The 15,533-nt window shown below is 42.0% G+C and overlaps 1 protein-coding gene across 2 annotated transcripts in view; it reads right to left on the bottom strand.

The window, feature by feature from the left end:
* The window catches only part of SOBP (sine oculis binding protein homolog), a 116,332-nt gene that overhangs the window by 42,751 nt on the left and 58,048 nt on the right, over positions 1 to 15,533 (bottom strand). The window contains exon 5 of one of the 2 annotated variants that reach the window (XM_027633651.1): positions 9,247 to 9,342. The exons of the other annotated variant lie outside the window; for it this stretch is intronic. Coding sequence (XP_027489452.1) covers positions 9,247 to 9,342 — 96 coding nt within the window. The remainder of the gene's footprint in view (positions 1 to 9,246; positions 9,343 to 15,533) is intronic. 2 annotated transcript variants of the gene reach the window in all.

The following is a 15,533-nucleotide window of genomic DNA, read 5'->3' as shown; positions in this document are numbered from 1 at the left end:
AGAGAGAGAAATGGGAGCAATTTGCAGATCTGAGAACAGGTCATTACAGGTGTGTTATATTAGTGTATTCATGAGCCCCCTGGGACAGCCATGCTGTGATATCCAATAACTTTCTTAATGTGTAATTACACACCATTGGACTATAATTGATTAATTGAAAAGAGAATGTAGGCAGATGCTAGGCCAAGGCTGATGCTGCTTGTTAAATGAATATGTCCTTGCTTCTTTTTAATAAGTTAAGTGAACTACTCAAAAGCAATTAACTGAGAACTGAAATTCATTAGATTTTAAGTAATTATTGGTATTAACTTTTATAATAAAATGAAGGATTTATATTTTGGGGTTTCCTTCCCATCCCCAAAGCAATATAATACACGTCACTGCTGAGATGTAAAAAGGTGTCTGCTACAGACAGTGAGCCGTGAGATATGCGCCCCTTGCATTCAGATCTTCTTCGGTGTGCTTTCAGATAACTGTGTGGTACTAATTTGCCTTCTTGGGATGTCATTCCTGGAAGTCCTGAGGAGTTCTAGGGATTCCCAAAGAGATGGAGTCACATGCTCAATATCTCAGAGCACCCCCAAACCTCCCTGCAGTGCAGTTGAATTGTGGCCAAGCTTTTCCCAGCCCTCCTTCTCAAGGGCTGGGTCTTACCTCTGAGAAATAAAAAGAGCACAGGCTCCTGATTTTCAAAAGCCCACTCTATTACTGTTGTATGTTGTCTCTACAAGGGGTCAAAGCCTTCAAACCCTTTTCCTTTTCAATGGAGAAGACAACGCATGCAGCAAGATGAGGCATGAGCCAACTCCACTGTTACAGAAAGTCACGCTCATTCACATCAGCATCTTTTCAGACCTGACAAAACCCATTCTAATTAACAGTTTGCATGACTGAGAGCCAGGGTCAAAGGTGCAAAAGAACCTGAGTACCAGGGGACCAAAGCCAGTTTTACAGCTTTGACCCTATGCTGAAGGTAGGGTGGTGGTGAGATGCAGTGCAAAGGATGGCTCCTCCCAGGTGCCTCGCGAGCCCTACTGAGTCATCCGCATCTCCTGCACAGAATCCAAGAAGAAAATATTTATAGCTTTGGAAATTTTATTTCCAATTTATATGGAAGGAAATCCGACGAATTTTATTTCACCGCACTCCCCTTCCTTTGCAACAAGGCATATTTTTATTCTTTAACATTCTATAAAAACTGTCTGAATTTTATTTAAATTGGTTATGAATGCCAGTTTCATAAAGCAAAACCATGATTCACAACTGGTTTTCTTTCCAAGAGATACAAATCTCCCTTTTTTCTTTTTTTTTTTGTCTTTTAGATTTATAGAGGTTTGGGTGCGGGGATGGCTTGGCTAACAATTTTTTTCCAGGCTATTTAACTTTAAAATTTATTGAAATCATTATTAAGAAGTAGCCTGCTAAAAAATGCATTTTCATCTAACAGTTTCTTAACTTTTTACATGTTTAAATTTGCAATTAATAAAAAGATTGTGGCAGTTTTTTAATATTGAAAAAACACCCAAATTCTTCAATGAGAACATGTTTAATATGAAAATTATGACTTCAGTAAACACATCAAGTAAGGAAAGCAGAGAGTAAAAGTAGAGTAATACAACACAGCATTGCAGTGAGGAGAAATTAAGGTTGGAGAAATTATTCAGAGGTCACCAGTAATTGCAGATTTATTAATGAAAATTTTAATGCTTCTTCTGGGAAGGAAGATGACAGATTCAGAGCTGTAATGGGATTTTAATTATTTTCCTTTTTAACAAATTCATTCTGCTTGTCTTTAGAAATAATAAAGGTGATGTTAAAAATTGAAAAACATGCCTCCCTCTGAGGAAAGGCAGGCTTGTGCTCACAGAGTGTCAAGTGCCACATCCTAAAATAATGCTCCTGTGTTGGTATGAAGGAAAATGCTAAATTAGAGGCACTAGGGCAAAGTTGCTTGCTATTTGTAGCTGGCTGCAGTGGGATACAGGGATATGACTCACTCTTGGCTCCAGGGTGCCAAACACCCACTGTCTGTAGCCATGGTCGTTCCCAAATCTGTTCCATTCCCATTGTCCATCTTCCCATGCTGCCTTCCCCTCTCACTGTCACACGTTTTATTCCATCTCTTGAGGCCCTGAATCATCTTCCTTAATTCGGTTCATTGGACCGAAAAGGTGGGGATTACATAGAGCTACTGGTGGGACCAGCCTGCTTGTGCAGGAAGCTGCATCCCAGGCCATGGGGGAGCTTTGTTCCTTTTATTCCCTTCCTTCCCTTCCCTATTCCTGCTCCCCATGCTCCTGTGCATTATATACCTTATACTTAATGCATCCCTGGGAACTGGCAGAGACTTACCCTCCCTGCTGCTCGAATGGCAGCCCCTGCCCACCTCTGAGAGAGGCATGGGGAATCTCTCATCCTCCTTAATGCTATAGGTCATGGTCACTTGCTAATCCCAAGTATAAAAGGAGTGAGGTTTGGGTCTTATTTCCAGTAGAGCTGCTGTCTCAGACTTGCTATGACAAGGTTTTGTTTTCTATTAGTGTTCCTACAGCTGGTCTCTGATTGCAGCCTTCAGCTCAGACATTATTAATAAAGATCATGTTCTCTACCTTTAAATTAGCTGTTAGCTTGCCTATTGCAACTTTTGATCAGAGAGGACGAAGATGTCTCAAAGCAGTCATTTGTCTTTTTTTGTCTACAGAACACAGGGTGTCAGTCAGAGCCCACCTAAAGTTAACAGGAGGGATCCTATTGATTTCACTGGGCTTGATTTCACTGGATCAGAGGTTATGGAGTCCTACACATGGTGTAAGTCAAGAAAAAAAGCATATAACTTTAGCAGCATGGTGGTCCAGGATGGGGGAAAGAGAAAGGAAGGCCTGAAAGACCAAAGAAATCTCTCAAGACCCCCAAGATTTTCTCCTGGCCCCAGGAACAGGACTCAAACCTCCCAGGCCCAGCCCATGCTGCTGTAACGTGAGCAACGGCCTGGGATAGAAAAACTTATCATTGAAAAGCAGGGCAAGAAGGACACAGCCTGGGTGCCAGGCAAGACAGTGGCTGCATTTGTTCTAAACTAGTAAACAGATCTGTGCAGACAGGCATAGAGACTACCACTTCCTGTGGAGAGCATATTATGGGGCAGCTGGCATGCTGCAGCTCTGTGGTCCTGTGTTATCCTAGAGAGAGGCTGATCAGGGCACAGATGCCAAGGAAGCCAGTGCCCCATCGATGCCTACCTGTGCCAGCAGGCAGGAAGCAGAGACGGTCAGCTGGAGACAGGTGTAAGGGCTTCCCTCTCCCCACAGGACTGCAAATCTGCCTGTGGGCTGAGCGCTTCATTTTTTCAGTGCATTCGCTGAAGCCCATGGACTTCAACAGTCTTTTAGGAACGTGCATAAGTTGAACACCACATAGCCCTTCGTTCAGCCTGGCAGCAATTAAGAACAAAAAACCCCTATAGAATAATTTTGCCTGGTTTGTTGCCCTTACTTGAAAAGAAACAGAATGCAAGTTTTTTAGTGGGGTTTTGGGGATGTTCTTTTTAAAATATTCTGCTATAGCTCATGGACAATTTAGTTTTTGAAAATGAAATGTTACAGGCAATTAGTCTACCATATGACCTAAGCGTCACTGTTATTTCAGTCACAAGAAAGGTTGAATTTCATGTGGCCAAGATTACTGAGGTTTTAAGAACATCAGTATCAATTCACTGCTACAATTGCTTTTCTCCATATTTTTGTTCCAGGGCCATAACCGCCATTCTGACAGCTCTCTGTGCCTTGTCCAAAGTTCCTGAAGCCAACGGCGGCCTCTCCGATGGCTGTTATGGGTTTTGCACAGTCATCTGCTTGAATCACTGCACATGCCACAGTTCAACTGACTGTAGCAGCAAACTGAGCAAGGAACTGATGAAATCCATCAGAAAAACATAAAAAAAATACCACCAGCAGTGAGATGCAGCAAAGATTGAGTGATGCTGAAACTGCATTAAGCATGACTGTGGAAGTTTTAAACTCTCATCAGGCTTGGTAGCTCTATAACCTGGAACTCTGCAAGGTGTCACTGGTCTCTTCCCCCTGTACCCTCCTGCCTCTCTGTGGTGACAAAATTGCCTCCTGACTACAAGATTAGTACCTAAAAGGCTAGATGTGACCCTATATCCCTCAGAGCTGTTGGGCAACACTTCCGCTCCAGCTTTCTGGCCAAAAGCTCTGCGCATCCCCAGGCCGGGGCCAGGATGAAGGAAGTGCTCTCCTTCTCCCTCTGCCACTTTGCAGCTAACAGGGCTGAAGGAAGAGCCAGGGAGAGCAGAAGCGGAAGTGCATTTGCTTTCACTCTCCACTCTGCTAGGAATAAGGAGACAGCATGGGAAACAAAAAGGGTGGAAAGGTAAGAGAGGGGATGAGCAAAGCTATCTCTCCCTAATTCAGTCCTCCTTTGAAGGCACTGTGATTATAAATGGGCTGAGAGCTATTTTCTTTTATTGCTGAAGCACTAACAGGGAGGGGGTTTGACCCTGGGGCACAGGAAGCAGGTTACTTACCTTTCCAAAAAGTATTCAAGCCTCATTTTCTGAAACCAAAACTCTCATGGCCTTCAAAGGATAACGATATGCCTATTTACACTTAAATTGACGACAACTGCAAAACCTATTGGCTTCATCTCATGAAAAATATTCTCAGTGCTTTTTAATATCAGTGTAGCAGGTATGAAATCTTTCCCACATTCCAGTACCATAGTTCTGAAGTTAAACTGCCTGCATCCTTGCTGCCCGTCTGGATGCCCCACATGTGCCATTTTTTCTGACCATGCCTCTAGTGCTAAAACAGCAGAGCAGAGCAACACAACTTCAAGAAAAGCATTAGCTGTAGCTCTGGCTCATCTCAGGTTTGCCATAGCCTCCCCAGAGGCCTTTTGCTCATAGGAGAACATTTTGCATTTCATGTTTCAGTTGTAGAGGTGTTTTCAGAGCTTTCTCTGCCTCTTTTTGTCAATGATTAAAGATAACTGGCTGTAGGTGAGTTTGCATTAAATCCAATAGCAAGCTTGTTTTATTTTGTGTCTTTTACATAATAGCTTCCAAGCACCAGGACTAACTTATAATTCATCGCATATCGCACTTACAAATGTATACTTTCAGAGCAGAACTACTAGGAGCAGACTTTTTTATTTCAAAGACGAAAAGATTCATGATTTGATTGCAGGAAAACCGTGGATTACCACTGGAAAAGAAATTTTTTTCAGGGTGTTTATGTTTTGTTATTTGTTTGCTTTACATATAATCCCATAGCGGTGGGTGGTACTCACATCATCTCCATAAACAAATGATCTGGAAAGCAACTTGGTGTTTAATTTCCTTAACCCATCAAACCCTCCTTACCTCATACAGCAGCATGCCAATCTGAAACCTTGACTTGATATTCTGAGTAAATGGGGGGAGGAAGGACAAACAGTAGGTTTTTCTTTCCCACTTTTGTTAAAAGGCAACCAAGCATGACTCTTCCTACCCTGACTAACCTGGGTAGATGCCAAATGGATTTTTCCTTTCTCTAGGCAATGGCTCAGGAATTTCATCCAGCTAGAGCTGAGGCTGTGGCCTTCTCTCTGGCCTTTTCACTCCAGCCTCCCCTTTCTCCACAGTTAATCCCATCTTTCTCCCCACATCCACAATTAGCTGGACTGTACTGCTCCTTGACAATCAGCTTAGAGGAGGGACTAATTTCTGCCTTTTCCTTCTGGAAACAAAGAGATGTGCCTGAAAAGAAAAGCTTCCAGCCACTCATGGAATAAGAAACTCAAATCCTGAGGCAGCATCTATGGGAGAAGAATGGATGGCTGGCCAAGACAGCATGCTGACCTGGCTCCTTAAAAATAGATTTCTTTTATGTAGTTCCCAATATTTATCATGGATAGCTAAACTTAAGAAAACATGATCCTCAAAAATACTGAAAAGTACAAAGGAATAATTTCATGTGCTCATGGATTGGAGCCTCTTAACCACTCTGGTTTTTGCACCCTACAACAAATGTAAGGGCAAAACATATCTGGATTTAGCATTGGAAATGAATACCCTATCATAATCCTATAACTGCACAATGGCTTTCTATACCAACCAAAATACTTAATTATCACTGCTTTTCTTACGGAGCAGAACTACGGTAAGTACTTCAGGGGTTTCTTCTGCCTAAATTATACCTTTCTTCCTCCCTCTTATTTTCTATCAAACTTGTTCTCTTTTGAAAAAGAAAAAACCTCAAACAAATAGAATAGCTGAGTTGTACCTCACCACCCAAATTGTCTCCTCTTCTGAGGAGTAAGAAATGAAGAAAACATACAATTTGTAATCCTCTATGTTGCGTTTGTAATACTCTAGGTTACTTTTTTAATAATCAGTGTGACTATGCTTTAAAATCTCTCCAAGTATTGAGAAGCTAAAGTTTGCTCTGTGTGCCTGTGACCTGCGATTTTAAGATTCAGTCAGTGTAGCCCGACTCTTGCGGGAAAGCCCTGGCATGCAGACCAGGCAGCAGCAACTCAGCCCCTGGATCCTGCCTGGCAGCACTCTACCAGCACGAGTATTTCCCAAACGGAAGAGCCTGCACTTGCTGAAACAAACCTCACTGGAAAATGGCAGCTGAACCCTAAAGCAAAGAAAGCACTTCTGAGCCAAAGCCTCCAATTTCACCTGACATGCTATTACACTTCTTACTCTCAACTGCACTCAGAAAACTCCAAGGATTTCCTGATTCTGAAAAGCGCAAACAAGTTTCATTTTCTCTTTCATTTAAAAAATCTCAGTTTTTCACTTAGGCACCATCTGCCCTGTGCTGTGAAGATTCCGGGTAAGTTTTCACCATTGGGAAAATATTTTTTTAGAGGGTCAGGTGTCCCCACTCCTTTCTTTCATGTGGTTTTTCTACTCCTCTCCCTAGGAATACTGACTAGTCTTTAAGAGAAAGATGGTGCGTAAATGGCCGGTTCTGGTGAAATTTGCTTTACACTTGAGCACATTTTAATATAGCATTGCTTCCCAAAAAGTAAAAATATAGAAGGAATACCACTACCTCTCCGTGAAACACATAGCAACTTCAATGAATAACATTAGTTCCCCTACCACCCCAACTTACGCCCAACATCATATTTTCACTGCAAGTTCCTAAAATACATCTTTAAGGATAGTAGAGGTACATATTCATTATTTGTCTACCATTTCTTTTTCACACATAAATTGAGTACAGATTACACCCCTGCCAATTTTGTTTCCAATAGCATAAAAAAAATAAAACTATAACAAATTGCTTTTATTACTTCCTTAAACAAGAACTGAAACTTGTCCAAAAAAGCACGTGAAAGATTAACTTTGATGACTTGAGATTTCGCCAGGTACAGGGGGGATATAATATAACAACAAAAACTTAAATATGTACTAATAGAGGAATAAGCAACTGGACATTAAAAGAATGCTTGATTTTAATAGCATAAAGTGGGTTAATTGGTTCATTGATTGCTTACACTAAAAACAAAGCAGATTTTCAATGGAACTAATACATTACTTATTTTATATCAAGTTGTGTCCCAGCTCTAGGTTTATCGGGCCCGATTAGACCAGTGTCACAGTAAGTAAGCATGGCCTTGAAGAAACAGTTTCATTTATTTGGCACAAGAATTATGAGTACACCAGGGAATCACTTTCTGTGTTTGTCCAGTTTTCTCCCCTTAGGATCTAACACTGCTTCTTCTGAAATCACCAGGAACTTTGCAAAGGGTTTAAGAGGAATCAAGACCAAATCTTATGGGTCACATGTACTGTGACTGGGTACTGGGTACTGGGCTGGGTACTGGGGACAAACTGACCCTTCTGAGTGACACCTGTGGCTCTAAAAAGCATTGTCTTTACCTAACCAGGGTTGGCTCAGGAGACACTTGTGGGGTAGAAGAGCCTGTGGCCCACTAATGCAGGTGCAAGATGCTTTGCACTTTGGCTAGTGCTGGGAGAGAGGATTGGCCACCATCCCTCGAGCTGCTGCCCCAGGTGTGGCCTTCTCTGATCAGCTGACTGAACCTGGGGGCCAACTTCAGCACCAGGTTAGGTCAGCTTAACAGGTCAACTTTCAATGGCTGTTGCACCTGGGACACCAGGATTAGCATTTGTCCCTGCATCCTCTATGGGGAAGGCAGGTACAGGCTTTAATGCAGATAAAACACAGCATGTTCCTCCACTGCCATCCGCCTCTTCTGTAGCCACAATGAGAAAAAAAAAAAGTGCTGTTGTTGTTGTTTCAAAGTCTAATCTCATGTCCTGACTCTCCACAAATACTTCCATTTAGCCAAATGATAGATTTTACTTAAGTACAAACCAGAAGAAAGGTGAATGCAAGGGAGAGATCTATCTACTTATCTAAACCTCCCTTTTTGAAAGCCACGCATGAATCTCTTTTAAATGTATTACAATTCATCCTCTGTTTACTTTAGGCAAACAGAAAAACTCATCATGGAGCACTCATTTTCACAAGCTAATCAAGAACATTAGATCCCAAAAGATTCATTTAGCAGAAATATAATAGGCATTCCTGCTTGCTTTTAATCTTGCCTAGCTGCAAACGCTAAAATGAACAGCAAATTAACCCTGCCTTGGAACAGAGATTCTTTCACAGCTGATATCATCTCTCTTATGGCTTGTAAATACTCCAGGTTCCCTGTACGTAAGCTTTCCTAGCTTTTGCTCTTTCCCCACAGCAGAGAAGAGGAGTGGAGAGGAGAGGAATAGAGAGGAGAGGAATGGAGAGGAGAGGATGCTCCGCATGGCATGCAGCTATGAAGGGGTGGAATAGGTGAGCGCTAAAGGGAGGACTGCCTGCCAGCAGAACAAAATGCAGCACTGCCACCCAAAAACAAAGCTAAAAGGTGGATGGGAGAGTGAGTTTTGGAGGAGTTCAGGGGGGAGGAGGGGCTTTTCGTGCATCATCAGCCACTCCCTGCATGGCTCTCCCTGATTTACCAGTGCAAGACAAGGTAGTATGACAAGGCCATTCACGTGCTGACATCAAATATATGAGATTTTTCAAGCAATTTGAGATTTTAAACTGTTCATGGATAGCAGAACTAGCATTAGAATGCTAAACAGGAAAAAAAAACCTATCATATTTCATAATGTATGTCATAATAAACAAAAGCCTTTAAAAAAAACGGTTTTCACTGTGCTAAAGTAACAATCTAGACTTGTTGTAAGTATGTTATTCTTACAAGTAGTTCGCAGTTATTCTTGAAGGCAAGTCTTGGAGTTTCCTTAGCATAGTGCTGCTGGGGAAAATTTTCAGCATGTCCATCTTCATCTCTAGCCTGAAGGGAAATATAATGTCCTATTTAGGGACTTACAAATAATGGAAGGAAAAAAATAGCTAAAAGCATAACAGCTCAGATCATTACAACAGACGGGAATCCCAAAATACAACATTATTAAAAAGTTTCTTTAAATATTCAGTATACCTTTTAGATATGAGAACTTGGGATGCTGTTTTCTTACATAGCTTAGGTTGAACATGCAAATTCATTGTGGTGCTATAATTAAAACAACAAAAGACAAACCCAAAATGAAATATTTGAGCTGGAAACTGTGAGTAATTCAGGGTTTCAATTTACTCCATTGCATTTGTCAGGATTACATTACATATGTACTCGTTTAAACTTTTTGACATGCTTAAGCGATCCTTAGATAATGTACTTGTATTTTTAGTTTAACAGCAAGGCCAAAAAAAAAAGGTTTTCATACCCATAATTTACATATAACACTATTATAAATAAATTGATTCCCCCTCCATGTTTAAGTGAAGCTTTGAAAGGAGCAATCATTTAGAGACAACAATGATCCTTCAGTCCCATGCGATCAAAATATTTAATGACAAAGATGCATTAAAAGTTACTGGTTATTTGGAACTACGCTGTTATTAAGAAAGTTGAAGTTTAAACGGAGACATTACCAGAGCCCATTAGCAATCCTGCTTGCATACAGTATTTTTCCCTTCTCATCTAGAGCGTTTTCTGCTTTTGAGTTAAAGCAAAAGGGAGAAGCAGGTGAAAGGAGGAGTGTCAGCAATACGCTCATTACACTGTTCATTTGAGTGACACTTGCACTTCGTTCTGCTCCATCTCATCTGATTCCTGACTGTTCGCTCTCTCCCTCTCACAGCCTCCCTAAATTCACAGCTGAGCTGTCTCCCTCACATATGGCTTGCATATAATTATGCACATTCTATTTTACACTGCATTAAAATGATGAGCTCCTGGCTCCCTGCCAACCCATTTAAATCAGCCTGTGCCCAAAGGAGCCAGGGAGAGGAGGAGGGCAAAGGCAGCGTGACCAGATCAGGGGCAAGGGGAGAGGGCAGAGGCAACGGGGGTGAGGAGCAGGTAGTACTGCTCCCCCTCCCTCCTGCTATCCCATATGTGTGTCCCCGGGGTGGGGCAGGACAGGGGGTCCAGGGATGCCCAGGTGCAATCCAGGCATACCTCGGTGGTTGTGGCAGCGCTGGCATATTGTTCACCCCTCACTCAGCGTGAACTGCCTGTCTTCGTGTGTCACACACCCGGCGCCCAGGCTTTTCAGTGTTGGCATTTATGAAAGATATTTACACCTTGTAGGCTCTGTGACTTGTTTGTCTTCAAACAGGCTTCTGCCTCTCCCCGAGGAGATGGGATGGGAAAGGGGAGATGTGGGCTAACAGCACTGTTGATTTTTAGGAAAACATGAAGGGTCTGCATCTCAATGAAAGCCCCTTGACTCCAGCAGGCTTTGACTCAGGCCTCTGCTTGTCAGCCATGGGGCATGAACACAGTTTGCCCAACAGAAAATACCATTTTTGACAGTGCAAAATTTGTCAAAAAGTGTATTTTGAGAAGCACCTACAATTGACGATTATTACAAGAAGCAGGAAGTGGGAGACTTTATCAGTTTATTCTGTATGTTTCCTAGCAGCTTAATAGTTATTTTCTCTCACTGCCCTCAATAGTTGCAGGTTGGAAAATATTTTAAATTTTTCTTTAAAACCACAAGAAAGAGTCAGAGGATTCCTGAGCACCTGAAATCACTTTTATATTGACAAAGGTTTAAATGTGTTCTTCTAATTATTAGTTTGAAACTGAAACCTCTCTTCCACAATAAATCTACCTCCATGCAGTGTGGAATACAAAGTCCAAATTTGTATTTTATAAAGAAAAACCAAAATCTCATTTTGAAAACAAACTTTGTCCCTTCCTTTCCTCAAAGAAGGAATATGGGTAACTCGCTGAAGCTCTTCCAGGTCATCTAGAAGACAACTGGGGGATGAATGCCTTAAAAACACCTTGCTCAAATAGAAACAGACCTGTCAGCTCGGGATCACGGATGCCAATGGGATGCTCAGTGATGGACAGCTAGGGAGATATTGGTGGGGTACAGGTGTTGTGTAGGGCTCCAAATGCTGTTGGTGCTTCCAGATCCCTGAAATTCTACCTTGGTACCATGCTAGACATTGTGCATGTGATGGCTGGCACATTGTACCCTGCCAGTGACCCTCTGGAGCATTATCTTGGTGCATGCACACACCTTGTAAAATGAAATAGATATCAGGGTGTTTGTAGTGCATATGCCAAAATACAGAGACAAACCCCACCGACTTTGACACACTTACCAAAATTGCCAGTTACACAAAGGTTATTCACCCCTGCTGAATAACAGCCAGGGGTGAACATGCCCCTGTTCCTACTGATCCAAACCTTACTTTATTTATTTTGGATGTCACTAAAATCCCCTAGTCTCAAAACCTGTTTAGCTACATACTGCTATAATTTACTCAGGCAGCAGAAATACATCTAATATATCTAGCTAGTTTCCATTGTAAAAAACACCTATTCTGATCAGCCAGGGAAAATTCTTCAGTTGCTTTACAGTAATTCATTACTACCATCTTCCAGTTGCAAATAATTTGCAGAAGAAAGCACTTCTACAATGTTCAGCACTGTCCTAAGCGTATTAAAAAACTAGCTTGGAGTTTATCTCGCAATGGTAATATTGTGATATGCCTGTGCCTACACTGACCCACTCTCAATCATGACTGCCTCAGTTCCCCAGGATCTTGAGCTCATTCACAGCAGGCTGGCATCTACAGCTTTGCCATCAGGTTTGGCTGCCATGGGATGCTATTGTTTAAAAGCCAAATCTGTGATCACTCTGATTTTTTAAAATGCTTTAAAACTGCTAAAATCATTACAGAAATGCTTTTATCAAAAAACGTATGTCCAAACTGCTAGAATGTGATTGATTGCATATATGTAATAGGTAGTACAACTGCTCTCACAGCACATTTTGTTCCAGGACAAAAAAGGCTTCAGCTCATGTTCTGAGGCCTGGAGCCATGGTTAGTGCTGCTAGTTTTATCTGTACAAAACTGCTGCAACTTCACTCTGGCAGTGCCTCTCCTGGGATTTACTGAATCTCCTAATTCAATACCCACTACTGACAGGCAGCCACCTTCCTGACAGCTGCATGGGATCTGAGAGGGAAACCTGCCCATTGCCAGCTCCTGGGACACCAGGCTGGACACTTACAAAAGCAGCGGCACACACACCACCTCAGCTACTACAGCCAGAACAGAGCACATTGCCCAAGAAGCAGTATGGGCAAGGAAGACCTAGTGAGGAAACTGCAGCTGACTTGGTGGAGCTGGTTTGGCTGTAAAGTCAGCCTGATGATGGGTTGCAAGGGAAATCATGGCCTTTAATTGCAGGTTAGATATCAGGAAACCCTTCTTAATGACAGGTATAGCAAAGCACCAGAGCAGATTGCTGAAGGAGACTGTCAAAGCCCCATCACTGGAGTTTTTTAAGAGCAGATTGAGCAAATATCTGCCAAGAATGACATGCACTGAGTAGCTCCTGATGTGGGGAAGCTGGACAGATGAGAACATCTCCTTTCCTAGGTCCCTTTCAAAGCTTTCCACCACTGAGCTTTGAAAGAAAATGGCAGAAGGTTAAGGGGAAAAAAAAAAAAAAAACAAAAAAAAAATGAACAGAAAACAAGATCTGAAAGGATCTCTGAAAATAGGACAGCATTTGATGTTCAGATATACACAGACTCATTAATAAGTGCATGATGACAACTATCTTTGGCTACAGAAACTATTATTTGTTCATAAGCCAGCCAGCCTACATTTGTGAAAGATGCCAATAGTTTGGAAACAAACCATATATTCAGTCAAGATTCCTTTTTTTAACACAACGGAGGAAGAATAACCTACAGTAGAATTTCCTTCTCTCCAAAGTGCATGGATATTTGTTTCTCCTTATTCTCAGAGAAAAATTATCTTGATCCAGGCAGAGAAATTCTGAGCTTCAGTGTAAGTCCTTTTGTGCAGGTTTAGCCTTGGGAGAGGAAATCTGTGCTTACATTTTAATATTAAGGGCAGGATCTTATGATAGGATAAATCACAAGGCAAGGTGAACCAAATAATTTATTAAGATGGAACGTGTTAATGCAAAGCTTCCACTAAAATGGGACAATGCATGTGCAATGAAATCCCACTGCTTAGTCCACAAAACTTTAATGCCACTTAACCAAAAACACCTAATATCTATTTTCTAAGAGCTACAGTCACTTGAGTAATGCAGAGTGACAGAATATTAGCCTGCTTACTCAGGATAAAATTGGCACCTACTTTCCATAAACGTCCTTTAAAACAGATGAAACATGAGACCATTACCCCCAGACACATTAAAGGCAGGCATTAGTTGAATGTCTCTGATAGGACAAAAAATAAGCTGCAAGGAGTTGAATAGTATTGCTATAGAAGTGCAGATAACTGCATCAAGGCTCCTGTCCCACAGCGATGAACAGAGGAGGTTCACATCACCCTTAACACTGTTGTCTCCAGAGGCTGGCTGCAGATAGGAACTGGAAGCTGTGTTTCCATTTCCACCACAAAAGTTATCTCTCCCTTCACCGAAACTCGAAGGAAATCCTCAGGGAGACCCTAATCCTCAAAATTTTAGTTCCTGTGTATTTCTGTTGTCCCACATAATCAATTATCATGCTCTCTACATTCACTATACCAGCAACAGTAAAAATAATACTAAACTTCCACCTGCTGGTATTCTTCCCAGAAATATGAACATACTTGCTGTGGGCTGGGTGGTGGGGGAGCCCAGCATCAGAGTTCTGCATGGTGGTTCTGGTGCTGGGAGGGGAGCAGGGCCAGGGAATATGGTCCAGAGAGGACATCCCCTAGTTCAGCAACCATGCAGTTATAGGAGTGAATGGACTCTCAGCTCAGGGAAAGTCTTCCCTCAGGGAAAGCTCCCACTAATATTTGATGACAGATTTGTTCTTCACAAGAATTTCGGGATTTTCTTGGATCACAAAGTGATGCAATAAGTCGTATTTATTAGCTTGTTGCCTCTCTAGCTGCATTCTATTCACTAATCTCTACAGTTGTAATATTTTGCCACTCCAAGCCTCTAAAGTCTTCTCAAGCTTTTTGAAAAAGTCCCAGGTATTTTGAAACATGTCAAAACAATGTTTCATAAAATCTCCCAAGAATCAGATTAGTGAAAAGAAAGGACCTAAAATCACACTGGTTGTTTATCACATCATTATAACTTACATTCCAAGAAAGTTGAAGTTATCCCTTTTGCCTGACCTCTTGTGACTAGCCCAGGTTACAGGTGAACACCCTACCCAACATTTTCCAGCCTGGAGTCTCTTTACTGGCAGTGGCTCTCTGCACACTAGGTGGTGGTCTATGGAGAGTTTGCAGGTCATGTGCTACTAACTCCCCTTGTTTCCAGCTGCTAAAATGCATTTAAAGACAGCTAAAAATACATTAAATACTTTCCTAATGTTATTTTTCCATGTAAGCAACTGCTGTAGTCACCACAGGAATGTTATTTGATCACCAAGGGGAGGGGAAGTGGTCCGCAAGACACTCTGTCTACTGGAGGAGATCTACAAAGTTAAAAAGAAATTGGGAATATGCCCTCTTATAACTTCTTTATTAAGTATGCAAAGGAAAACCAGAAGGGCTTTGGCTGACTTGCTACCTCCTCTACTCTCGCCAAACATGCCACCCCAATGCTCACACGAACACATGTACCAACACACATGCGCAGATCTCCACCCACTATTTAAGTTAGGAACTGAGATCTTATTTATGCTGGAAGCAGTCATCAGTGGATAGAAACCAGCAGAACAACATCACCATGACAAGCCAAACCTTGGGACTGCATGTGCAGCTCTCCCCAGGTCCTGAGAAGAGGGTGTACCTCTGGCGACAGGTTTGTGCCATTTTGTTGCCTGTGATCTTTCCACAGACTTCCTTGAAATCTCTCCTTGGCACTCAGCTGCTCCTGGCTCCTACATATTACAGTACAGACTCCACAACTGTGGAGTCCCTTTCACAAAGTGAAGTTACATGGTCCCCAAGAAGGAGCAAAGATGTCCCTGAAAAGGTGCAGTTCCTAAGCAGAGCCCGAGGTTCAATTCCCCGCAGGCATCCTCAACA

Source organism: Corapipo altera, unplaced genomic scaffold, assembly GCF_003945725.1.
Source record: "Corapipo altera isolate COAL_440 unplaced genomic scaffold, ASM394572v1 2b, whole genome shotgun sequence".
Lineage (NCBI taxonomy): Eukaryota > Metazoa > Chordata > Aves > Passeriformes > Pipridae > Corapipo > Corapipo altera.
This window is presented reverse-complemented; position numbering and strand designations above follow the sequence as displayed.